This window comes from Blennius ocellaris (genome assembly GCF_963422515.1).
Source record: "Blennius ocellaris genome assembly, chromosome: 12".
Classification (NCBI taxonomy): Eukaryota; Metazoa; Chordata; class Actinopteri; order Blenniiformes; family Blenniidae; genus Blennius; species Blennius ocellaris.
Window position 1 is genome coordinate 28,286,540 of NC_137661.1, and position 24,971 is coordinate 28,311,510.

Genomic DNA, 24,971 nt, shown 5'->3' on the forward strand with positions numbered 1-24,971 from the left:
ACGAAGTTCAGCAGCGAGTACAGCTCCTGGACGTTGTTCTGGATGGGCGTGCCGGTCAGCAGGACGCGGAACCCAACGGAAAACTGAAACAAAACAAAAAAAAACGGGCAAGTAAAAGCAGAGAAGTGACGAAACGAAGGAGCGAAGAAGAGGCAGCTTGGTACCTGAGTCAGAGTTCCGTGCAACAGAGAGTTCTGGTTCTTCAGCCTGTGAGCTTCGTCCACCACCAGAACCTTCCACCTCCACCTGCAGAGCGGAACCACTGAGAGCCGGCGCAACGGGGAGGGAGAACCTTCACGACGGTCACTAAGCAACCAATAGAACCCTTTGATACACGTCTATTAGAAACATGGAGGGAGAACCTTCACGACGGTCACTAAGCAACCAATAGAACCCTTTGATACACGTCTGTTAGAAACATGGAGGGAGAACCTTTACGATGGTCACTAAACAACCAATAGAACCCTTTGATACACGTCTATTAGAAACATGGAGGGAGAACCTTCACGATGGTCACTAAACAACCAATAGAACCCTTTGATACACGTCTACTAGAAACATGGAGGGAGAACCTTTACGATGGTCACTAAACAACCAATAGAACCCTTTGAGACACGTCTGTTAGAAACATGGAGGGAGAACCTTTACGATGGTCACTAAACAACCAATAGAACCCTTTGATACACGTCTACTAGAAACATGGAGGGAGAACCTTCACGACGGTCACTAAGCAACCAATAGAACCCCTTTGATACACGTCTATTAGAAAACACTGCTGCAACTCAGAAAGTCCAACATAGATCAGGACTAATAAGTGGACAAGTCTCCTGTGACGACCTGCTGACAGGAAGCTGCAGGTGAGAGACAGACCGAGACACAATGGACACGACGATGGACACGACGATGGACACGACGATGGACACGACGATGGACACGACGATGGACACGACGATGGACACGACGATGGACACGACGATGGACACGACGATGGACACGACGATGGACACGACGATGGACACGACGATGGACACGACGATGGACAGGTCTGTTAATGAACTCAATGTGTTTTTAATACTTTGACACTGAGGCTCTGGTTTCCCTGCTAAACTTTGTCCTACAGGACATGAAAGACAGTCAGTGAAAAGACGTGACTCCTGCTGAACAAGACATGTTTTTACTCACCGTTTCAAGAAGGAAGCGTCTTTGAGACACAGCTGGGGACAGACAGACACCATGTCAGTGAGTGCAGAGCAGCAGTGGACAGACCCTGTCCTGCAGAGCAGCAGAGGACAGTCTGTCCTGCAGAACAGCAGAGGACAGACTGTCCTGCAGAACAGCAGAGGACAGACTGTCCTGCAGAGCAGCAGAGGACAGTCTGTCCTGCAGAGCAGCAGAGGACAGTCTGTCCTGCAGAGCAGCAGAGGGACAGACTGTCCTGCAGAGCAGCAGAGGACAGACCCTGTCCTGCAGAGCAGCAGAGGACAGACTGTCCTGCAGAGCAGCAACTGACCTCGTAGGTCGTCAGTAGAACCTGGAAGTCCTGAGAGTCGGTTTCTCTCTGAATCGCTGCTCGTCTGTCTTTGTCTCCTTTGTAACACAAAACCTTCAGAGACGGAGCGAAGCTGCAGACAGTCAACAATCAACAGTCAACAATCAACAATCAACAGTCAACAATCGATAATCAACAATCAACAATCAACAGTCAACAATCGATAATCAACAATCAACAATCAACAATCAATAGTCAACAATCAACAGTCAATAATCAACAGTCAACAATCAACAGTCAACAATCAACAGTCAATAATCAACAATCAACAGTCAACAATCAATAATCAACAATCAACAATCGATAATCAACAATAAACAATCAATAATCAACAGTCAACAATCAATAATCAACGATCAACAATCGATAATCAACAATCAATAATCAACAGTCAACAATCAATTATCAACAATCAACAATCAATAATCAACAATCAACAGTCAACAATCGATAATCAACAATCAACAATCAATAATCAACGATCAACAATCGATAATCAACAATCAATAATCAACAGTCAACAATCAATTATCAACAATCAACAATCAATTATCAACAATCAACAGTCAACAATCGATAATCAACAATCAACAATCAATAATCAACGATCAACAATCGATAATCAACAATCAATAATCAACAGTCAACAATCAATTATCAACAATCAACAATCAATTATCAACAATCAACAATCAATAATCAACAATCAACAGTCAACAATCGATAATCAATCATCAACAGTCAACAATCGATAATCAATCATCAACAGTAAACAATCAATAATCAACAATAAACAATCAACACCTCCTCAACAGAGTGAGCAGGAGTGTGTAGTCGTTTGTAGTGTGTAGTAGTGTGCAGTAGTATACAGTAGTGTGTAGTAGTATAGTGTGTAGTAGTACCACTCCAGCTCCCTCCTCCAGTTCTCCAGGACCGACAGTAGTGTGTATTAGTGTGTAGTAGTGTGTAGTAGTATAGTGTGTAGTAGTACCACTCCAGCTCCCTCCTCCAGTTCTCCAGGACCGACAGTAGTGTGTATTAGTGTGTAGTAGTGTGTAGTAGTATAGTGTGTAGTAGTACCACTCCAGCTCCCTCCTCCAGTTCTCCAGGACCGACAGTGGACTCAGAACCAGAAACGGGCCTTTCCTCCCCAGAGCTCCGGAGACGTAGACCAGCAGAGCGATGGTCTGAGGGATCAGTCAGGATCAGTACTGCTCAAAGTACTCTGAGGGATCAGTCAGTATCAGTACTGCTCAGAGTACTCTGAAGGATCAGTCAGTATCAGTACTGCTCAAAGTACTCTGAGGGATCAGTACTGCTCAGAGTACTCTGAGGGATCAGTCAGTATCAGTACTGCTCAAAGTACTCTGAGGACACTCAGAGTACTTCTCCCAGTAGAGGATCTCAGGACTTCATGTAAACTAGAAGCAGCTGGTCTGTTGTTGATCCTAATATCATAGACAGTCGTCGGTAGAACCAGATCAGTCCTACCAGTAAGAAGTTTACTGCTAGTACTGAATTAAATGTTGAAGTTTTCTTCAATGAATCAACACTTTCCTGCACATTTCTCACATCCAAACACGTCGTGACGGAAACTGTGCCGGATGTTATATAACACAAGATATTAATTATATAATATGACCGACGGGTTGTTGAACCCGTCTGAACAGTGACCTTTGTTAACAGACCAGCTCCATGGTAACCAGGTGACTCTACCATCAATCTAACAGCTCTGGACTCTGATACTGTGTCCTAGTCCTGATCAGCCTGGTTAGTGAAACTAGTCCTGATCAGCCTGGTGAGTGAAACTAGTCCTGATCAGCCTGGTGAGTGAAGGGGGGGGGACGGGGGGGGGGGACGGGGGGGGTTCCAGTAGAAGGACAGGACTCAGCACCTGGCAGGTCTTTCCTAAACCCATCTCGTCTCCCAGGATGGAACCTTGCTGGACCTCAAGACACCGAGAAAACCAGGAGACCCCGTCCAACTGGTAGGACCTGAGCTGGATCCCTGGAGGGGGGGGGGGAGGAGGAAGAGGAAGAAGACGAAGAGGAAGAGGAGGAGGAGGAAGAAGACGAAGAGGAAGGGGAGGAGGAGGAAGAAGAGGAAGAGGAAGAGGAGGAGGAGGAAGACGAAGAGGAAGAAGACGAAGAGGAAGAGGAGGAGGAGGAAGACGAAGAGGAAGAAGACGAAGAGGAAGAGGAGGAGGAGGAAGAAGACGAAGAGGAAGGGGAGGAGGAGGAAGAAGAGGAAGAGGAAGAGGAGGAAGAGGAAGAAGACGAAGAGGAAGGGGAGGAGGAGGAAGAAGAGGAAGAGGAGGAGGAAGAAGACGAAGAGGAAGAGGAGGAGGAAGAGGAAGAGGAGGAGGAAGAGGAGGAGGAGGAGGAGGAAGGGGAGGAGGAAGAGGAAGAGGAAGAGGAGGAGGAAGACGAAGAGGAAGAGGAGGAGGAGGAAGAGGAGGAGGAAGAAGATGAAGAGGAAGGGGAGGAGAGGAAGAAGAGGAAGAGGAAGAAGACGAAGAGGAAGGGGAGGAGGAAGAGGAAGAGGAAGAGGAGGAGGAAGAAGACGAAGAGGAAGAGGAGGAGGAGGAAGAAGAGGAAGAGGAGGAGGAAGAGGAGGAAGAGGAAGAGGAGGAAGAGGAAGAGGAGGAAGAGGAAGAGGAAGAGGAGGATTACAGGGGTCAGCTCAGGATAAATCAACCATCCGCACAAGACGCGGGGGAGGAGGAAGAAGATGAAGAGGAAGGGGAGAGGAGGAGAGAAGAAGAGGAGGAAGAGGAAGAGGAAGAGGAGGAGGAGAGGAAGAGGAGGAGGAAGAGGAGGAGGAGGAAGAGGAGGAGGAAGAGGAGGAGGAGGAGGAGGAGGAGGAAGGGAGAGGAAGAGGAGGAGGAGGAAGAGGAAGAGGAAGAGGAAGAGGGAGAAGAGGAAGAGGAAGGGGAAGAGGAGGAGGAGGAGGAAGAAGAGGAAGAGGAGGAAGAGGAAGAGGAAGAGGAGGAGGAGCAGGAAGAGGAGGAGGAAGAGGAGGAGGAAGAGGAAGAGGAAGAGCAGGAGGAAGAGGAGGAGGAGGAAGAAGAAGAGGAAGAGGAGGAGGAAGAGGAAGAGGAGGAGGAAGAGGAGGAGGAGGAAGAGGAGGAAGGGGAGGAGGAGGAAGAGGAGGAGGATTACAGGGGTCAGCTCAGGATAAATCAACCATCCGCACAAGACGCAGCGACAAACAAGCAGGAAATAACGTCAAGACTCCAGAAAGTTGAAAAGTGACTCGACTTTGACTGAATAACTGAATAAAGAAGTAAGGAAGTCAATAAAAGTCTTGTTTGGAGGAGGAGACGGTGACGCGACACTTCGTACCTCTCAAGCCCCACTGCTGCAAGTCGCCCTGCGCGAGGGACGTGTTGTTCTTCTTCTTCTGCTGCTTCACGCCGCTCTGGACTCTGGACAGGAAGTCCGCCATGTTTCCTCTCGAACTGGACGAAGCAAAACAAGTTTCTCCGCGACCCGCTGCGGCTCCTCACTGACACTTCCGGGTGGCGTCACGTGACGCGAGCGCAGAGCGCGCGCTTTTTACAAACCAAAATAAAAGACGAGTCTGACGATCAAAATGCAAACAGACCATATTTCTATGTTTTTATTACATTTTAACGTGGGTTTACATTCATTAGATGTACAATGACAAACGTAGAAATAAAACTTTTCACGCTCCCGAACTTCCGTTTCAACTTTGGGGAAAAATTTTAAAGTTTTTTTTTTAATAAAAAAGGTTAATTGTTTATCTTTTAATACGACTGCAGATCGTTTCAGTGAACATTGTAAATGAGTGCTTGATGAACACGAGTTACTATCTAGAGACAAGCGAAGCGTTCATATCACAGAGATCACAGCTTAACTTTCTTCTGGCAAGTTATTTGTTAAATTATTTGTTTCCAACGCTCTGATTAACAACAATTTCTCATAAATGTCACTGACAAGATGGAGGAATGTTCTGGGAGACTTTATATTGAAATACAAACATCTTGAGGCTAAAAAATAGACGTAACATTGCTGCAGTTGTTCAAGCTGGTCTCCTTACTTATAATTTATCTTCTCACAAAAAAAGGCCTTCGTGCGTTTATTTACAAATCCTTCAGACAAAAGAACTTTGAGACAAAAGAAAACAATCATTAAAAGTTGCTTAACTTTGAGGGAGTCGGTAAACAAAGTAGTAAAAACCAAGTGGATAAAAATAACACGTGAAGGAGAAAGAAAAACAACTTTGGATCTTAAACGCTTTTTCCCACCGATGAACAATCCGGGCACGAGCAAGAAGCTCAGACTCTTCTTCTTCGTTGAGAAGAGCTTGAGCAGGAAGAGCTTGAGCAGGAAGAGCTCATCTGACGCACATGGACAGCAGCTTCATCAAGGCTTCCCTGCAGAAACACAGGATCCCAAACCACACGTCAGTCTGCAGTGTTCAACGTTCAGCTGTTCTACAAAGGAGGTCTTCAGAGTTGTGGAGGAGGACCAACATGGAAAGAACCTATATGAGGATATATGTGCATATATGAAACATATCAGCAGTTTATATGCACATATATGACAATTTATGATCGTATATGACAATATATATGCTGCATACATGCATATATATGCCACCTATAGCCAAAATTTAGGTGCATATATGTGAATATACAGGCCATATAGGTCTCCTGTACTGCTTCTTTATTTCCACACACACACATGTATATATATATATATATAACTTTGGCAACTGTCATACATTATCAAGGCAATAACTGAGAACGAATTAAAAAACAATTATGCAAGAAGAACATATAGGTACATATATCCACACATATATACGTGCATATATGCACCTATATAAGTACCTGTATGCATGTATATGTGTACACATATGCACATATAATATAGGAAAATGGCCAATTTTATATATGTCACATATATTAAAACATATATGTTTATATAGGTTCTTTCCATGTGGGGAGAGACCAGCAGCAGCAGCAGCAAACACCTTCAGTGTGAAACATAAATGTAACCAAGGCAATATATTTGGTGTTTTTATTTATTATTATCTGTTTATTTGACCAATTTAAAGCGGCTCAGGAGCAGAAGAGTCATTTTGGCATTTCCCTGGAGCCGAACAGCTCCGAGCAGTGACTGTTCATAATGTGAGGACCACTGAGGAGTTTGAGTGGAACATAAAGCATGTAGTGCCGAGTACTGTTTCAATGTATTCGGACGCATTTCTGGCTGCTCCCGCATGCAAATGATTCTTCATGAATGAAGCCAAGAGGACAAACCTGGCGCAGGGGATGTAGGACAGGCTGTACCTGCAAGAGAGGCAGAAATCAGAATCACGAAGTGGTCCCGATGTGAGGAAGGAGACGAGCCGCGACTCACCAGGTGAAGGACAGGATCTGCAAGATGACAAACAACAGAGCGAGGCCGAAGTTCTTCCACTGAAACAACAAGCAGAGGGGATGAAGACAAACTGAAGCACGAGGCTGATGAGCGTCAGACCACATGGGAAGAACCTATACGAGGATATATGTGCATATATGAAACCTATACGCATCTATGCACATACATGCGTATAGCGTGCAGTCGTCGGTAGAACAGTGTTGCACATATATGCCACATAAAGGCAAAATTGAGGCACATATATGTGAATATACAGGCCATATAGGTCTCCTGTACTGCTTCTTTATTTCCACATATATATATATATATATAGCCCATATCTCACTTTGGCAGCTGTCATATATTATCAAGGCGATAACTAAGAACTAACAAAAAAAACAATTATACAAGAAGAACATATAGGTGCATATATGCACACATATATACGTGCATATATGTACCTATATAGGTGCCTGTATGCACGTATATGTGCACATATATGTGCATTTATGTACATATAATATAGGAAAATGGCCAATTTTATACATGTCACATATATTAAAAACATCAAAACCTATATTAAAACATATATGTTTCTATAGGTTCTTTCCACGTTGGCAGACGAGGAACCAGCAGGATTATTTTGGTGACCAACTCACCCAGAAGGCGGCGCACAGCGTCAACACCAGGCACGTCTGCAGCAAACAACACAACGTCAACAACCACAACAACACTGAGGATGTCTGGACTCACGCTTGGTTATTCAAATTACTGTCAGTAATAAATCACTGGGAGGAATTTAGGACAAATTGGGAAATAAACTGTCGTTCACTCTTTAACCCTCTGAAGCCTTTTGTGCCGTTTTTTCACTACAATTGATTTTTCCTTTATATCTCAGACATAAAATCCTTAAACTTTGCCTTTTTTTGGTGTCATCTAGTTCAGGACAACCTCATGAGTGCAGCTCTGACGTAATGTTTCCAGTTTGTCATACTGTATTAACACAGTGGATCTAAAAACACCAGAAAACTACATATTCGTTTGGGAAAAACTGATTTATTGATGATAAAATTCCTCGTTTAGTTTACTTGTGAAGTAAATCTAAACTGTAATTAACAACTCCGAGAGTAATTGAGTAATTCATTAAAAGTGAATAAATTATCAAAAATAATTATTGTATAAATAATAAGGATTAATGATTTTTTTTAAAAATTTGAATGGATTGGTGATTTATCAATAAGTCATTAAATGGGGCACCACCAGTTAATCTGGAAAAAGCTAGAAACCGTTTCAGTCACACAAGTAAATTAATGTCAGGTAAAAACGGAGGGACGTTGAAGAAAAGCAAACAAATCTGAAGATTAAATGAAAGGAACAGACGAGGAGCAGGAACTTTAAACTCTGTTCCACCAGGTGGCGTCGCCTGGTTCTGCTCCACAAGTTCCTCCTGAACACCGGAACACGTTCCACCACTGTGTGTTGAGAATCGGGGTAGAGAACTGTAGGACGTAGAGGAGGAGGACGTACGATCATGATGGCGGTGGCCAGAGCTCGGGTTCTGTCACACATCTTCTTCAGCTGCTTCATCGGGCCCAGCAGGAACATCGTACTGTCAAAATAAACATCGTACTGTCAAAATAAACATCGTACTGTCAAAATAAAACGTCTCAGTCCCCCTGTTCCGAACACAGTTCTCCTCAAACCAAGGCTTTTTAAATCAGAGAGAATCTTCACCTTCCCAGAGTGCAGATGTTTCCGAAGGTGTAGAAGACGATGAAGAGTGTGATTCCAATCCTGGGGATGAAGAGCGAACACACTCCCTGCAGGACGGAGGGACAGACAGGAAGACAGGAAGACAGACAGGCAGGCAGACAGACAGAGAGACAGACATACAGAGAGACAGACAGACAGAGAGACAGACATACAGAGAGACAGACAGACAGAGAGACAGACAGGAAGACAGACAGAGAGACAGACATACAGAGAGACAGACAGAGGGACACACAGAGAGACAGACAGGCAGGCAGACAGACAGAGAGACAGACACACAGAGAGACAGACAGACAGACAGAGGGACAGACAGAGAGACAGACAGGAAGACAGACAGAGGGACAGACAGAGAGACAGACAGGAAGACAGACAGAGGGACACACAGAGAGACAGACACACAGAGAGACAGACAGACAGAGGGACAGACAGAGAGACAGACAGGAAGACAGACAGAGAGACAGACAGAGAGACAGACATACAGAGAGACAGACAGAGAGACAGAGAGACAGACAGACAGACGTGATCAAAATATCCAGATTTTAAATTGTGACTGAAAAATCTCAATTCAAAGCCCATTTTAATGTAAAACCCAGAGAAATTTATAATAGTTTCCATTCTGCAGCAGCAGGACTGTTGATCTGAGACTGGAAATGAAGAGTTTGTCTTCTTGTCCTGTCCTGTCCTCTCCTGTCCTGCCCTGTCCTGTCCTGTCCTGTCCTGTCCTGTCCTGTCCTGTCCTGTCCTGTCCTGCCCTGCCCTGTCCTGTCCTGTCCTGTCCTGTCCTGTCCTGCCCTGCCCTGCCCTGCCCTGCCCTGCCCTGTCCTCTCCTGTCCTGTCCTGTCCTGTCCTGTCCTGTCCTGTCCTGTCCTCTCCTGTCCTGTCCTGTCCTGTCCTGCCCTGTCCTCTCCTCTCCTGTCCTGCCCTGTCCTCTCCTCTCCTGTCCTACCCTGTCCTCTCCTGTCCTGCCCTGTCCTGTCCTGTCCTCTCCTGTCCTGCCCTGTCCTCTCCTCTCCTGTCCTGCCCTGTCCTCTCCTGTCCTGTCCTGTCCTGTCCTGTCCTGCCCTGTCCTGTCCTGTCCTGTCCTCTCCTGTCCTGCCCTGTCCTCTCCTCTCCTGTCCTGCCCTGTCCTCTCCTCTCCTGCCCTGTCCTGTCATGCCCTGTCCTCTCCTGTCCTCTCCTGCCCTGTCCTCTCCTGTCCTGTCCTGTCCTGCCCTGTCCTCTCCTGTCCTCTCCTGTCCTGTCCTGTCCTGTCCTGTCCTGCCCTGTCCTCTCCTGTCCTCTCGGCTATTCTTGAGACAGTATTTAAAACAGTTGCAGGTGTTTTGCAGGACGAGCCTCCAGAAGCTCAACACTCTTTGATCTCTTCTTCACGTCTTTGACGTCATTATGACCATTTACTGTCCAGTCCTCCAGTCTGCAGACTGATACACTTGTAGGTCACAAGACTCTCGTTCTCCCTCTGAGACTTCAAGCTGGTTGGATAATAAAGTGCTGCTGGTCTGAGTCACTGCAGAGTCACTGCAGAGTCACTGCAGGTCGTCCTCCACATTCCTCAGAGCCAGAAGAACCAGAAAGTCCACATCGGGTTCAGGTTGTCTTCCTGCTCCAGAGGAGACCAGGGAGACCAGGGGGGACCCGGGGGACCCACCAGCAGCGTGCAGGCCGCCCCCACCACGAAACACGCCACGAAGCCCTTCAGGCGCGTCCCCCAGCCCAGAGTGGACGCTTCGTTCACAGCCTAGGGGACAGGGGGGGGACAGACACACAGCGGCCGTGAAAGACGAGTCACACGTCACACGTGACGTCCCGCGGCTCGGACCCGGACCCGGACCGTACCTGGATCACGTTCCGGTCCTCGCTGCGCGCCTCCTCGCCGCTCAGGACGGACTTCAGCTTGTCCATGTCCCCTCGTCTGGACGGAGACACGAGCGGTGTCCTCGGCAGTGTGTGTGGAGGATGGAAGGCAGCGTCACGCGGCCGTGTGACGTCAGCCGCTCACCTGGCCAGGTAGGCGGCGGCGCGTCAATCAGCGCACCTGAAGCCTGAAGCCTGACGTGTGACGTCACACTGTTGACCCCCTGCTGCGTTAATCAAGTTCAAAGAAATAAATGATAATAATCTCTGTTTTGTATTTATTCAGTCAGTGACGTTTCCCACATGGAAAGAACCTATATGAGGATATATGCTCATATATGACAATATATATGCTGCATACATGCGTATATATGCCACATATAGGCAAAACGTAGGTGCATATATGTGAATATACAGGCCATACAGGTCTCCTGTACTGCTTCTGTATTTTCACACATACATATATACATATATATCCTATCTATCTATCTATCTATCTATCTATCTATCTATCTATCTATCTATCTATATATATATATATATATATATCACTTTGGCAACTGTCATACATTATCAAGGCAATAACTAAGAACTAACTAAAAAACAATTATGCAAGAAGAACATATAGGCACATATATATGTGCCTATATGTACCTAAATAAGTACCTGTATGCATGTATATGTGCATATATGCACATATAATATAGGAAAACGGTCAATTTTATACATGTCACATATATCAAAAACCTATATTCAAACCTATATGTTCATATAGGTTCATGCTGGTTGGTTTAATTTCTCCATCAAACAGACTTTTGTGTTTCATGTGATGAAACGATCCTCTGGTCGAGTCTCGACACGACAAATTAATAAAAACAAAGAACAACAAAAACCACATGTTGAGAATAAAACGCTTTATTATGGCGGAACTCCGTCAACTGAGTCTAACGTGAAGGAACATTTACTGAAGCGTGTTTCATTCGCATGAAACATGAACATCGACTCTGCTTTTCTGGATTAATGAGATCATTCTGAGATCATTAAGTCAAGAGTCAGAGTCCATTGGTATTTTTCCATGAGAATGAAATCCGCCTCCGTCAACACTGAACTCACCAGGATCAGAAGATAAAGAACATCATTCTCTCCATCACTGAGTTTGGTTTTATTGGCGTCTCTGTTTCTTTATAGAAAGAAAATCAGAAGCTCATGTTGCATGAGGAACATGAGAAACGTTCCTGACTCACGTTCTCGTGGTCCTTTCATGCACGTTTTAGTGTGAATTAAGTTGAAACGTCTCCAGGGAAGATTGTTGTGGACAATCTCCAGCGGGACAACAGATCAAATACAGTAAAAGTTAGTCGAGGTTATAAAAAAGATACATTGTGGTGTAAACGAGCAACGTGTACGTATTTAGACGGATAAAACACGCGTTGCTTGGCAACTGTGTTTGATTCCCACCGACTCTGATCAATGAAACAAGTAAAGCCACAAACACATGTAAATCACGACCAAATAGAAGAGACACGTTTTGGCCACCAGATGGCGCCACTGAGCACCAAAGTCCAGGATCGCCGTCCCCTGTGTGCAAATGAAAGACGGATATGTGAATAAATAGAGACGAAGTGGAAGTGAACAGCTGGACTGACGAGGCCGAGGCGGGGGAGGGGCCAAAGCCCATCGTCCGCGTCTCCAGCCCGGACGTCCTCGTTTCCCTGATTCACCGTCGTGACGGAAACGCCGTCCGTCTTCATAGGACCTCGTCCTCCGACTCGGCGTCCCTGGTCTTCAGGAGGCCCATCTCCATGGGGGGCGTCCTCTTCAGCCGGGAGCGAGCCACGCTGCACAAGCCAACACAAGGTCAGAGCTGAACGCGGGGTCCCCTGGGTCCCGTCAAACCACCCCGGGGGACGGAGGTCTCACCAGCTGACGGTGCAGTAGAGGACGCTCACCACCAGCATGGCGAAGGCCAGGTGCCACGAGAAGCACATGGTGAGGAACATCATGTTGCCGTGGTCCTTCAGGTCCCACTGCGGACCGCGGGGGGGGTAGAGGACGAAGCCCACCTGTGGACAAACGCAGAGGAGCATCAGGGACCGGGTTGGTGGAGCATCCCACCGTCCTACCGTCCTGTCCCGCCGTCCCACCGTCCCACCGTTCCACCGACTCACCGTCCCGCCGTCCCACCAACCCACCGTCCCACCGGCCCACCGTCCCGCCGTCCCACCGTCCCGCCGTCCCACCATCCCGGCCCACCGTCCCGGCCCACCGTCCCGCCGTCCCACCGGCCCACCGTCCCGCCGTCCCACCGTCCTGCCGTCCCGCCGTCCCACCGGCCCACCGTCCCGCCGTCCCACCGTCCCGCCGTCCCACCATCCCGGCCCACCGTCCCGGCCCACCGTCCCGCCGTCCCACCGGCCCACCGTCCCGCCGTCCCACCGTCCTGCCGTCCCGCCATCCCACCGACCCACCGTCCCACCGTCCCGCCGTCCCACCGTCCACCGGCCCACCATCCCACCGTCCCGCCGTCCCGCCATCCCACCGACCCACCGTCCCACCGTCCCACCGTCCCACCGTCCCGCCGTCCCGCCGTCCCACCGTCCCGCCGTCCCGCCATCCCACCGTCCCACCGTCCCGCCGTCCCACCGTCCCGCCGTCCCACCGTCCCACCGTTCCGCCGTCCCACCGTTCCGCCATCCCCCGGCCCACCATTCCACCGTCCCGCCGTCCCACTGTCCCACCGTCCCAGCTTACCTCCCAGAACCAGCTCCCCTGCAGGACGGTGAAGGTGCAGCGCAGCAGCTCCAGCAGGATGTTCCCCCGGTGGAACACCTCCAGGAACGCCACCAGGGCGTCGCCAAAGACGGCGTAGAGGAGGAGCTGGTGGACGTGGACGTCCAGCATGCTCCTGCCATGGAGGTGGTAGAGGAAGAGGAACCCTGAGGGAACAGACGGAACAAGTCTGTGGTGGCGGGGGCGTCCTCCGTCCACTTCAAACCGCTTCCTGTGACGACGACGCCCACTGGCCACGCCCACTGGCCGTGAGTGACCAGAACAAACCATCATGGAGGACGAGCCTCGTCTCCAAGCAGCCGGCCGACTTTAAACAGCCATTAGCGTCAAGCTAGCGCTATTAGCGGTCTTTGTACCATCACACCAGTACTTTTATTTATTTAGTAATTATTACCTTGGTTGAAGAACGCTATCGCCAGCATGAGCCTGTCCAGAGCCGGCGGCGCCGCCTCGGTGGTGTGGATGACCAGGGCCACGGCGGCGGCCAGGCCGAAGAACAGGTACATGGTGGCGTGTTGCCAGTTCATCAGGTCGTCCCAGTGCTGCGCCGCAAAGTCGTACAGCTGCAGCTTCGGTCCGTCGGCTGCAAACTGCTCAGCTAGCATCCCTGAAACACAGCGCAGAGCAGCAGGCGCTCAGCAACCCACCGAACGACCGACCGACTGACCGACCGACTGACCGACCAACCGACCGACTGACCGACCAACCGACCGACTGACCAACCAACCAAACAACCAACCAAACATCCAACCAGCCACCGACCGACCGACCGACCAACCAACCTAACAACCAACCAAACAACTAACCAACCAAACAACCAACCAACCAACCAACCAACCAATCAACCAACCAACTGACCGACCGACCAAACAACCAAACAACCAACCAAACAACCAAACAACCAACCAAACAACCAACCGACCAAACAACCAAACAACCAACCAACCAACCAACCAACCAACCAATCAACCAACCAACTGACCGACCGACCAAACAACCAAACAACCAACCAACCAAACAACCAACCAAACAACCAACCAACCAACCAACTGACCGACCGACCAAACAACCAACCAACCTAACAACAAACCAACCAACCAAACAACCTAACAACCCACCGACCGACTGACCGACCGACCAACCTAACATCCAACCAACCAACCAACCAACCAACCAACCAACCAAACATCCAACCAACCCACAGACCAACCGACCGACCGACTGACCAACCAAACAACCAACCAACCAACCTAACAACCAACCAAACATCCAACCAACCCACAGACCAACCGACCGACCGACTGACCAACCAAACAACCAACCAACCAACCTAACAACCAACCAACCGACGGACCTCCACCGCCGCTCAGGCCTGGTCAAACGGCGTTCATCACAAACTCCCCCGAGCGGTGACCCCCCCCCCCCCCCCCCCCGCTGGCCGTCTCTTACCGACGACAGAGAAGAAGAGTATGACGGCGTTCTCCACGACCTCCAGGCGGCGCTGCGAGGCGCGGCCGGCCAGCCGCGCGGCGCCCAGGCTCTTGTTGCGGCGGGTGGCGTGCCACAGAGAGTACTTCCCCGTCCACCAGAGCCCCGCCAGCAGGAAGAAGCTCCCCGGGAGGGCGTGGCCCTGGAAGCTCCCCATCGCCCTGCAGGAGGAGACGCCGCGCTATTGGTTCATTCAGCTCCAACAAACAAATAGAATCAGGTGTAAAACAGAACCCCACAAAGTGAAACACAGGTTTTAACTTCCCAGCTTCACAATGTTTCAGGTTTAGTTTCCCTCTGAAGTTTAAGTTTAAAATCACACAGAGTTCTTCACCGCCACCAATGTTTTAATGTTCTATTAAAGTAACAATCAGCTGGTGACGTAGCGTCCTCACCATGTTGTTGTTGATTCAGTTGACTTATTGTCTCGATAAACATTCTTTTCGCCGTCACATCAGAACGACTTCATGAATCTTCTCGACTTCGTTCTTCCTTGGTTTTTCTCACACGTTGGTATTTATCTCGGTTTTAAATGTAACGATTGTTTTCACTCCACCTTCTAAGTTAAAATGCTTTTTCTTTCTTTTGTTTGTCGGTAAGAATTTTAAAGATTTAAAGATTTGTTGCAAACAACTAAGATCAGTTAAAGTCGTGAAATTCCAATTAAATTAAACTGAAAGAATTATGGACCTGCTGGAGTCAAATATTGTCTTCTACTGATTATTATTGTTATTATTGTTATTATTATTATTATTATTATTATTATTATTATTATTATTATTATTATTATTATTATTATTATTATGGCTCATTGTTTCTTGCAAGAAGAAGATTGATTTGACTTAATATCTTTCCCAGACCATTTTCTTTGTTTTGAAAACAACAACACTAAAGTACAGGGGGCGTGGCTTCGATGGAGGGGCGTGGCTTCGAGGGAGGGGGCGTGGTTTCGAGAGAGGGGGAGAGAACATTTCCTCCGATTGAAGCTAACGAGAGTTTTAGTTTCTCTGACTGGACGACGTTGACGTGGTGGAGGAAGGGAGGCCAGGAAGGGTGGAGGAGGAAGAAAGGAGGGGTTAAATGTGGAGGAGTGTCTGTAATTTAGTTAAACAGCATAATCATATGTAATTAGGGTGTGTGTGTGTGTGTGTGTGTGTGTGTGTGTGTGTGTGTGTGTGTGTGTGTGTGTGTGTTGGTGGCAGCTGACCTCTGCAGCCTGACGGAGGCCAGCGAGCCGCCAGGTCTCCACCCTTCTGTTTGTTTACCTGCTCAGAATAATGAACACTTCTGTCTAATTCAGCTTGTGTGAAACCTGACGGAGTCACTGCTCACCCTCTCCACCCTCACTGCAACCTGACGGAGTCACTGTCCACCCTCTCCACCCTCACTGCAACCTGACGGAGTCACTGCTCACCCTCTCCACCCTCACTGCAACCTGACGGAGTCACTGCTCACCCTCTCCACCCTCACTGCAGCCTGACAGAGTCACTGCTCACCCTCTCCACCCTCACTGCAACCTGACGGAGTCACTGTCCACCCTCTCCACCCTCACTGCAACCTGACGGAGTCACTGCTCACCCTCTCCACCCTCACTGCAACCTGACGGAGTCACTGCTCACCCTCTCCACCCTCACTGCAGCCTGATGGAGTCACTGCTCACCCTCTCCACCCTCACCGCAACCTGACGGAGTCACTGCTCACCCTCTCCACCCTCACTGCAACCTGACGGAGTCACTGTCCACCCTCTCCACCCTCACTGAAACCTGACGGAGTCACTGCTCACCCTCTCCACCCTCACCGCAACCTGACGGAGTCACTGTTCACCCTCTCCACCCTCACAGCAGCCTGACGGAGTCACTGTCCACCCTCTCCACCCTCACTGCAGCCTGACGGAGTCACTGTCCACCCTCTCCACCCTCACTGCAACCTGATGGAGTCACTGTCCACCCTCTTCACCCTCACCGCAACCTGACGGAGTCACTTCTCACCCTCTCCACCCTCACTGCAGCCTGACGGAGTCACTGCTCACCCTCTCCACCCTCACTGCAACCTGACGGAGTCACTGCTCACCCTCTCCACCCTCACTGCAACCTGACGGAGTCACTGTCCACCCTCTCCACCCTCACTGCAGCCTGACAGAGTCACTGCTCACCCTCTCCACCCTCACTGCAACCTGACAGAGTCACTGCTCACCCTCTCCACCCTCACTGCAACCTGACGGAGTCACTGTCCACCCTCTCCACCCTCACTGCAGCCTGACAGAGTCACTGCTCACCCTCTCCACCCTCACTGCAACCTGACGGAGTCACTGTCCACCCTCTCCACCCTCACTGCAACCTGACGGAGTCACTGCTCACCCTCTCCACCCTCACTGCAACCTGACGGAGTCACTGCTCACCCTCTCCACCCTCACTGCAGCCTGATGGAGTCACTGCTCACCCTCTCCACCCTCACCGCAACCTGACGGAGTCACTGCTCACCCTCTCCACCCTCACTGCAACCTGACGGAGTCACTGTCCACCCTCTCCACCCTCACTGAAACCTGACGGAGTCACTGCTCACCCTCTCCACCCTCACCGCAACCTGACGGAGTCACTGTTCACCCTCTCCACCCTCACAGCAGCCTGACGGAGTCACTGTCCACCCTCTCCACCCTCACTGCAGCCTGACGGAGTCACTGTCCACCCTCTCCACCCTCACTGCAACCTGATGGAGTCACTGTCCACCCTCTCCACCCTCACCGCAACCTGACGGAGTCACTTCTCACCCTCTCCACCCTCACTGCAGCCTGACGGAGTCACTGCTCACCCTCTCCACCCTCACTGCAACCTGACGGAGTCACTGTTCACCCTCTCCACCCTCACCGCAACCTGACGGAGTCACTGTCCACCCTCTCCACCCTCACCGCAACCTGACGGAGTCACTGTTCACCCTCTCCACCCTCACTGCAACCTGATGGAGTCACTGTTCACCCTCTCCACCCTCACCGCAACCTGACGGAGTCACTTCTCACCCTCTCCACCCTCACTGCAGCCTGACGGAGTCACTGCTCACCCTCTCCACCCTCACTGCAACCTGACGGAGTCACTGTTCACCCTCTCCACCGTCACCGCAACCTGACGGAGTCACTGTCCACCCTCTCCACCCTCACCGCAACCTGACGGAGTCACTGTTCACCCTCTCCACCCTCACCGCAACCTGACGGAGTCACTGTTCACCCTCTCCACCCTCACTGCAACCTGACGGAGTCACTGTTCACCCTCTCCACCCTCACTGCAACCTGACGGAGTCACTGTTCACCCTCTCCACCCTCACTGCAACCTGACGGAGTCACTGTCCACCCTCTCCACCCTCACTGCAACCTGACGGAGTCACTGTTCACCCTCTCCACCCTCACCGCAACCTGACGGAGTCACTGTCCACCCTCTCCACCCTCACCGCAACCTGACGGAGTCACTGTCCACCCTCTCCACCCTCACCGCAACCTGACGGAGTCACTGTCCACCCTCTCCACCCTCACCGCAACCTGACGGAGTCACTGTTCACCCTCTCCACCCTCACTGCAACCTGACGGAGTCACTGTCCACCCTCTCCACCTTCTCCTCCATCATGATTATCCATCATCTCTGAGAAAATTAAAGTTGCACCAGATTTATGTGAACTGCTGTCAGCCTCTGGTACCTCCACCTTTACTCCTTCATGGAAACAAGTAGTGCCGAAAGAAAGAAAGAAAGAAAGAAAGAAAGAAAGAAAGAAAGAAAGAAAGAAAGAAAGAAAGAAAGAAAGAAAGAAAGAAAGAAAGAAAGAAAGAGAGACGACTCGTCCACAGGTGCAGCTGGAGCACAATACAGCAGGACCATCAGTGGATCAAAGGGAGTTTCTGCTTTGTGATGAAACGTCTCCTCCAGACGGAGCGACCTCACTCACACACACACACACACACACACACACACACACACACACACACACACACACACACACACACACACACACACACAGCCGGACTGTTAGAGATGTTAAACGCCGGACAACAACCTCTCCAGGTGGAGGAAAACACTTGAGTTGCCATGGAAACCCCCGCCTCCCTCACCTCGCCGCCTCAAAGGACTCGGTAATGTGATTAAACCTGGACTGAACAACACCAGAGACCAGCAGCAGAGCATCACCTTGTTTTATTCAACTGAAGTCATTTGGAGAAACTGATCACTGATTTCTATTATCAGGTTATTTCTATATTTATCACTTATTTCTATATTTATCACTTATTTCTACATTTATCACTTATTTCTATATTTATCACTTATTTCTATTATCACTTATTTCTATATTTATCAGTTATTTCTATTATCAGGTTATTTCTATATTTATCACTTATTTCTATATTTATCACTTATTTCTATATTTATCACTTATTTCTATTATCAGGTTATTTCTATATTTATCACTTATTTCTATATTTATCACTTATTTCTATATTTATCACTTATTTCTATTATCAGGTTATTTCTATATTTATCACTTATTTCTATATTTATCAGTTATTTCTATATTTATCACTTATTTCTATATTTATCACTTATTTCTACATTTATCAGTTATTTCTACATTTATCAGTTATTTCTATATTAATCAGGTTATTCTATATTTATCACTTACTTCTACATTTAACATGTTATTTCTATATTTATCACTTATTTCTATTATCAGGTTATTTCTATATTTATCACTTATTTCTACATTTATCAGTTATTTCTATTATCAGGTTATTTCTACATTTATCACTTATTTCTACATTTAACAGGTTATTCTATATTTATCAGTTATTTCTACATTTATCAGGTTATTTCTACATTTATCAGTTATTTCTATTATCAGGTTATTTCTACATTTATCACTTATTTCTACATTTAACAGGTTATTCTATATTTATCAGTTATTTCTACATTTATCAGGTTATTTCTACATTTATCAGTTATTTCTATATTTAACAGGTTATTTCTATGTTTATCAGTAATTTCTATAATCAGGTTATTCTATGTTTATCAGGTTATTTCTATAATCAGGTTATTTCTATATTTATCATGTTATTTCTATAATCACATTATTTCTATATTGATCAGATTATTTCTATATTTATAAGGTTATTTCTATATTGTTTAAGCAGCTTTACAGTTGTTAGTTCATTAGCAGGTAATAAATCCTGAAGTTCTATTATTAGTTCTTCCTGATAAAACGTTCCAGCAGGAAAACAACATGTTTGTTCTTCAGTCTGTTTCTCTTCTTCCACCTCGAGTCTTTCAAAATCCACAGAAACAACCAAAGTAACGAGTATTTAAAAAAAAGAGTCGTTATTTTACCTGGAACACAAAGGAAACAGCCGGAAATCAACGTGAAGACGCAAAATCCAGCTTCAGAGGTGTTTTATCCAGTTCGTCAGGCCTGGAAGGTCTGGAAGGTCTGGAAGGTCTGGAGGTCTGGAAGGTCTGGAGGTCTGGAAGGTCTGGAGGGGGGGGGGTCTTGAGGGGGGGGGGGGGGGGGTCTTCCTCCTGTCCTCTCAGATCGTCCAGAGATCGTCAGTTGTTCCTCCTCACATCGTTTCTCACAACACTTTTTATTTTCCTCCACATTTGTTTCGACTCCAAAACACTTTGTTGTTTTTTCCTCGCGTCCAGTGAAACGATCCTATTGGACGAGCGGACCGACGCGTCACGGCGCAGGGAGACATTGGAGGACCGGGACGTCTGTCTCCGGTGTCCACGTGTGCACTTTCTCTCCGCCCGCTGGCTGCGTCCCTCCCGAGCCCCCCCCCCCCTCCTCCTCCGCCCCCCCATCACAGGAAACCGCTACTTTCGGGCCAGGCCGGGTTGCCAGGTTCACACACTTTCCGCCAAAATGCTAAATGAGTCGATCTGAGCTGCTTACGTCATCAAAACAGTTTCAGTGATTGACACCCGAGAAGATATAGATCTCTCTCTCTCTCTCTCCCTTTCTCTCTCTCTCTCTCTCTCTCCCTTTCTCTCTCTCTCTCCCTTTCTCTCTCTCTCTCTCTCTCTCTCCCTTTCTCTCTCTCTCTCTCTCTCTCTCTCTCGCTCTCCCTTTCTCTCTCTCTCTCTCTCTCTCTCTCGCTCTCTCCCTTTCTCTCTCTCTCTCTCTCTCTCTCTCTCCCTGTCTCTCTCTCTCCCTTTCTCTCTCTCTCTCTCTCGCTCTCCCTTTCTCTCTCTCTCGCTCTCTCCCTTTCTCTCTCTCTCTCTCGCTCTCCCTGTCTCTCTCTCTCTCTCTCTCCCCCTCTCTCTCTCTCTCCCTTTCTCTCTCTCTCTCTCGCTCTCTCTCTCCCTTTCTCTCTCTCTCTCTCTCCCTTTCTCTCTCTCTCGCTCTCTCTCTCCCTTTCTCTCTCTCTCTCTCTCCCTTTCTCTCTCTCTCTCTCGCTCTCTCTCTCCCTTTTTCTCTCTCTCTCTCTCTCTCTCTCCCTTTCTCTCTCTCTCTCTCGCTCTCTCTCTCTCTCTCCCTTTCTCTCTCTCTCGCTCTCTCCCTTTCTCTCTCTCTCTCTCTCCCTGTCTCTCTCCCTCTCTCTCGCCCTCGCTCCCTCTCTCTCTCTCTCTGTCTCTTTCTCTCTCTCTCTCTCCCTCTCTGTCTCTCTCTCTCCCTTTCGCTCTCTCTTTCTCTCTCTTTTCTAATAAACGACTGGGTGTTTTTTTAAAAACTGAATTGTTGGTAAAAGCTTTCTGTTTTTGTTTTTTCTCTCTCTCGCTATATATATATACATATACATATATATACATACATACATATATATATGTATACACACATATATATATACATATACACAGATATATGTATATATATGTGTATACACACACACATACATATATATATATATATATATATTACAGTTCTGTTCTAATTCCTCCATATCGCCTATATTTTACTCTGAAAACTCAAAAAGTAACTCTCTCGCTGTGACGTATTTGAGCCGGTTCTGGCAACCCGGCCGCTACAAGGGCCCTGGCACGTACGCACGTGACGTACACGTCCGAGGGGCGTCAACATCTGCAACATCTGCTGGAGCGCCGGACCTGGTTTCTCTTTTTAAACGATCCACAAGAAACGTGTTTGATTGAGCCTCGGGAGGAAATGACGTCTGTACAGCTTCCGTCTGATTCCACAATAAAATCCTCCTTTGTGACAAACTGCAGTTTCTACAAACACCTCAGGAGCTTTATTTCACTTTATAACTATTAAAACAGTCCTCAGTAAACACTGGACTATTTGACCTGTTAATATCACTCTTTGATGTTCTCAGTGTGAACGTCATTTAAATACAGTTTAGAAACCACTTCACAACAATCCTCATTTTTTATTTTTTTTACATTGAGACGACCTCAGTGTCTTTTATTGTGAACAGCAGCGTCCAGCTCCTGCTGAAGCCCCGCCTCCTGTTCCTGAGAGGAGGAGCTCCTGCTGAAGCCCCGCCCCCTGTTCCTGAGAGGAGGAGCTCCTGCTGAAGCCCCGCCTCCTGTTCCTGAGAGGAGGAGCTCCTGGTAAAGAAGCTCCGCCCCTGTTCCTCAGAGGAGGAGGAGCTCCTGCTGAAGCTCCGCCTCCTGTTCCTGGGAGGAGGAGCTCCTGCTGAAGAAGCTCCGTCTCCTGTTCCTGAGAGGAGGAGCTCCTGCTGAAGCCCCGCCCCTGTTCCTGAGAGGAGGAGGAGCTCCTGCTGAAGCCCCGCCTCCTGTTCCTGAGAGGAGGAGCTCCTGCTGAAGCCCCGCCTCCTGTTCCTGAGAGGAGGAGGAGCTCCTGCTGAAGAAGCTCCGTCTCCTGTTCCTGAGAGGAGGAGCTCCTGCTGAAGCCCCGCCCCTGTTCCTGAGAGGAGGAGGAGCTCCTGCTGAAGCCCCGCCTCCTGTTCCTGAGAGGAGGAGCTCCTGCTGAAGCCCCGCCTCCTGTTCCTGAGAGGAGGAGGAGCTCCTGCTGAAGAAGCTCCTCCTCCTGTTCCTGAGAGGAGGAGCTCCTGGTAAAGAAGCTCCGCCCCTGTTCCTGAGAGGAGGAGGAGCTCCTGCTGAAGCTCCGCCTCCTGTTCCTGAGAGGAGGAGCCCCGCCTCCTGTTCCTGAGAGGAGGAGCTACTGCTGAAGAAGCTCCGCCTCCTGTTCCTGAGAGGAGGAGGAGCTCCTGCTGAAGCTCCGCCTCCTGTTCCTGAGAGGAGGAGCTTCTGCTGAAGCTCCGCCTCCTATTCCTGAGAGGAGGAGCTCCTGCTGAAGCTCCTCCTCCTGTTCCTGAGAGGAGGAGCTCCTGCTGAAGAAGCTCCGCCTCCTGTTCCTGAGAGGAGGAGGAGCTCCTGCTGAAGAAGCTCCGCCTCCTGTTCCTGAGAGGAGGAGCTCCTGCTGAAGCCCCGCCTCCTGTTCCTGAGAGGAGGAGCTCCTGCTGAAGATCCGCCTCCTGTTCCTGAGAGGAGGAGCTCCTGGTAAAGAAGCTCCGCCCCTGTTCCTGAGAGGAGGAGGAGCTCCTGCTGAAGCTCCGCCTCCTGTTCCTGAGAGGAGGAGCTCCTGCTGAAGCTCCGCCTCCTGTTCCTGAGAGGAGGAGCTCCTGCTGAAGCTCCGCCTCCTGTTCCTGAGAGGAGGAGGAGCTCCTGCTGAAGCTCCGCCTCCTGTTCCTGAGAGGAGGAGGAGCTCCTGCTGAAGCCCCGCCTCCTGTTCCTGAGAGGAGGAGCTCCTGCTGAAGCTCCGCCTCCTGCTCCTGGGAGGAGGAGCTCCTGGTAAAGAAGCTCCGCCTCCTGTTCCTGGGAGAACATACGCAGAGGGTCGGAGGTGACGTAGCATCGCGGGGCGTTGCGGGTGGAGGTGCAGCGCCGCTATGGGAGGGTGGTGCGGCACGAGGACCAGTAGAGGGGCTTTATCATGGACGCGTGGACACGGCATGCGGGACACAGCTGCTTCTTCCACAGCCACAGCTCCATGCACTGGAAGACATTTGGCGGAAACGCCGTTAAATCTCAGGACAGTTATTGTCAATAAGGCTGAAATACGGTGGCCGACAAGCGCAAACGCGCTGCGAGAGAGCCTCCAGGCCGCTAGGTGGCGGGGCCGAGGCTCAACACCGGAGACAAAACAACAAGGAGTGAATGAATGAGAACGTTGTCGGTCGCGGCATAGATATAAAACACTAGAAGCCTCAATGCCAAACAGCGCCGCCATCTTGGATAGGTCTCCCCCCGGAGCGAAATATAGAGATCCGGGCAAGAAGATGCACAAAAACATTCGTAGCTCGCTTGCTAGCCCACGTAGCAACACAGATAATACCTCATATTAAAGCTGAGGACAGTTTCTATCCTGTGGAAGACTTTTCCCAACTCCCAGTAATTTTTCTATAAGATTTCCACGAGCGTTTCTCTTTTGTAGTGCGTTCGCGCTCGTCGGCCACCGTAGTGAATACTTTAGCTCTTTTCCCGTCCAGATCCTCCCTGGTGCTGCTGGACAAGACATTTGATGACATCCTAACAAACAATGAACCCCCGACGAACCCAAAGTCCGGGGACCTTCACTCCACCGCAAACATTCAACAAAGTAAAATGTGAAATTCCATCTACTTTCTTTAATGTTCCGTGACTCTTCATCCTGTTCGTTACAACACAGAATATCAACACTGAACACAACACAGAGACTTTATCACGCTTGTCCACACGTCAAATAAAGTGTCAATAAACAGCAGAAGGTGCAAAAAAACAGCAACGCTGACGACACAAAGTCCCAGACAGCTAAACGTTGGCTTGTGGTCAGATTGGTTATTTGTGGTTGAGGTTGAAAAGGTGATTTTGCTTCAATATTTAATTACAGTTGCTATTTCAACAATTGAAGAACTGTTGTTGAATTAATGATGCATGGATGTTGCATTTTCACTGATAATAACGTGGTTGAATCGTCTGGGTTCATCGAAAATTCAATATTCTTTCAATGTTGATCACAGCGAGCAAACTCAATGTTACTTCAATGTTCTGACATCAATGTCCACCTCACTCTTCAGCCTGACGACATTTCAATGTTGATTCAATCTGGGCTTCTAATGGATTTTAAATACTTTGAGTCGGAAATGTTGTCGCCGTGTGATGTTCTAAGTCATCCAACACATGTACATGAAGACATTTCCT

The 24,971-nt window shown here is 48.8% G+C and overlaps 3 protein-coding genes across 5 annotated transcripts in view; all 3 read right to left on the reverse strand.

The window, feature by feature from the left end:
- LOC308137616 (chromodomain-helicase-DNA-binding protein 1-like) overlaps positions 1 to 5,022 on the reverse strand; it is a gene marked incomplete at its 3' end in the record, with an annotated part of 5,486 nt that extends 464 nt beyond the window's left edge. Inside the window, exons 1-7 of the mRNA XM_080506368.1 lie at positions 4,894 to 5,022; positions 3,444 to 3,556; positions 2,630 to 2,736; positions 1,511 to 1,622; positions 1,183 to 1,214; positions 165 to 246; positions 3 to 83 (exon numbers count right to left, since the gene is read on the reverse strand). Coding sequence (XP_080362494.1) covers positions 3 to 83; positions 165 to 246; positions 1,183 to 1,214; positions 1,511 to 1,622; positions 2,630 to 2,736; positions 3,444 to 3,556; positions 4,894 to 4,996 — 630 coding nt within the window. The 5' untranslated portion in view covers positions 4,997 to 5,022. The remainder of the gene's footprint in view (positions 1 to 2; positions 84 to 164; positions 247 to 1,182; positions 1,215 to 1,510; positions 1,623 to 2,629; positions 2,737 to 3,443; positions 3,557 to 4,893) is intronic.
- Positions 5,023 to 5,195: 173 nt separating this feature from the next.
- LOC308137233 (vesicle transport protein SFT2B-like) lies at positions 5,196 to 10,672 on the reverse strand. 2 transcript variants are annotated; one of them, XM_080505840.1, is made up of 8 exons: positions 10,546 to 10,672; positions 10,358 to 10,447; positions 8,674 to 8,759; positions 8,467 to 8,548; positions 7,599 to 7,634; positions 6,940 to 6,998; positions 6,840 to 6,869; positions 5,196 to 5,948 (listed from the first exon to the last, which is right to left on the reverse strand). In XM_080505840.1, exons 1-8 carry the CDS (start codon positions 10,609 to 10,611, stop codon positions 5,909 to 5,911), a joined length of 489 nt encoding a protein of 162 aa, XP_080361966.1. In that variant the 5' UTR covers positions 10,612 to 10,672; the 3' UTR covers positions 5,196 to 5,908. The 2 variants fall into 2 exon arrangements, with proteins under 2 accessions (XP_080361966.1, XP_080361965.1); XM_080505839.1 differs by lacking the exons at positions 10,358 to 10,447; positions 10,546 to 10,672 and having other exon boundaries at positions 8,674 to 8,941.
- A 790-nt stretch (positions 10,673 to 11,462) lies between these two features.
- On the reverse strand, positions 11,463 to 20,307 carry LOC308137288 (transmembrane protein 45A-like). 2 transcript variants are annotated; one of them, XM_080505907.1, is made up of 7 exons: positions 20,199 to 20,307; positions 14,803 to 15,002; positions 13,748 to 13,960; positions 13,315 to 13,499; positions 12,484 to 12,626; positions 12,285 to 12,401; positions 11,463 to 12,141 (listed from the first exon to the last, which is right to left on the reverse strand). In XM_080505907.1, the coding sequence occupies exons 2-6, from the start codon at positions 14,996 to 14,998 to the stop codon at positions 12,311 to 12,313; spliced, it is 828 nt and encodes a 275-aa protein (XP_080362033.1). In that variant the 5' UTR covers positions 14,999 to 15,002; positions 20,199 to 20,307; the 3' UTR covers positions 11,463 to 12,141; positions 12,285 to 12,310. The 2 variants fall into 2 exon arrangements, with proteins under 2 accessions (XP_080362033.1, XP_080362032.1); XM_080505906.1 differs by having other exon boundaries at positions 11,463 to 12,401.
- Positions 20,308 to 24,971: the final 4,664 nt, after the last annotated feature.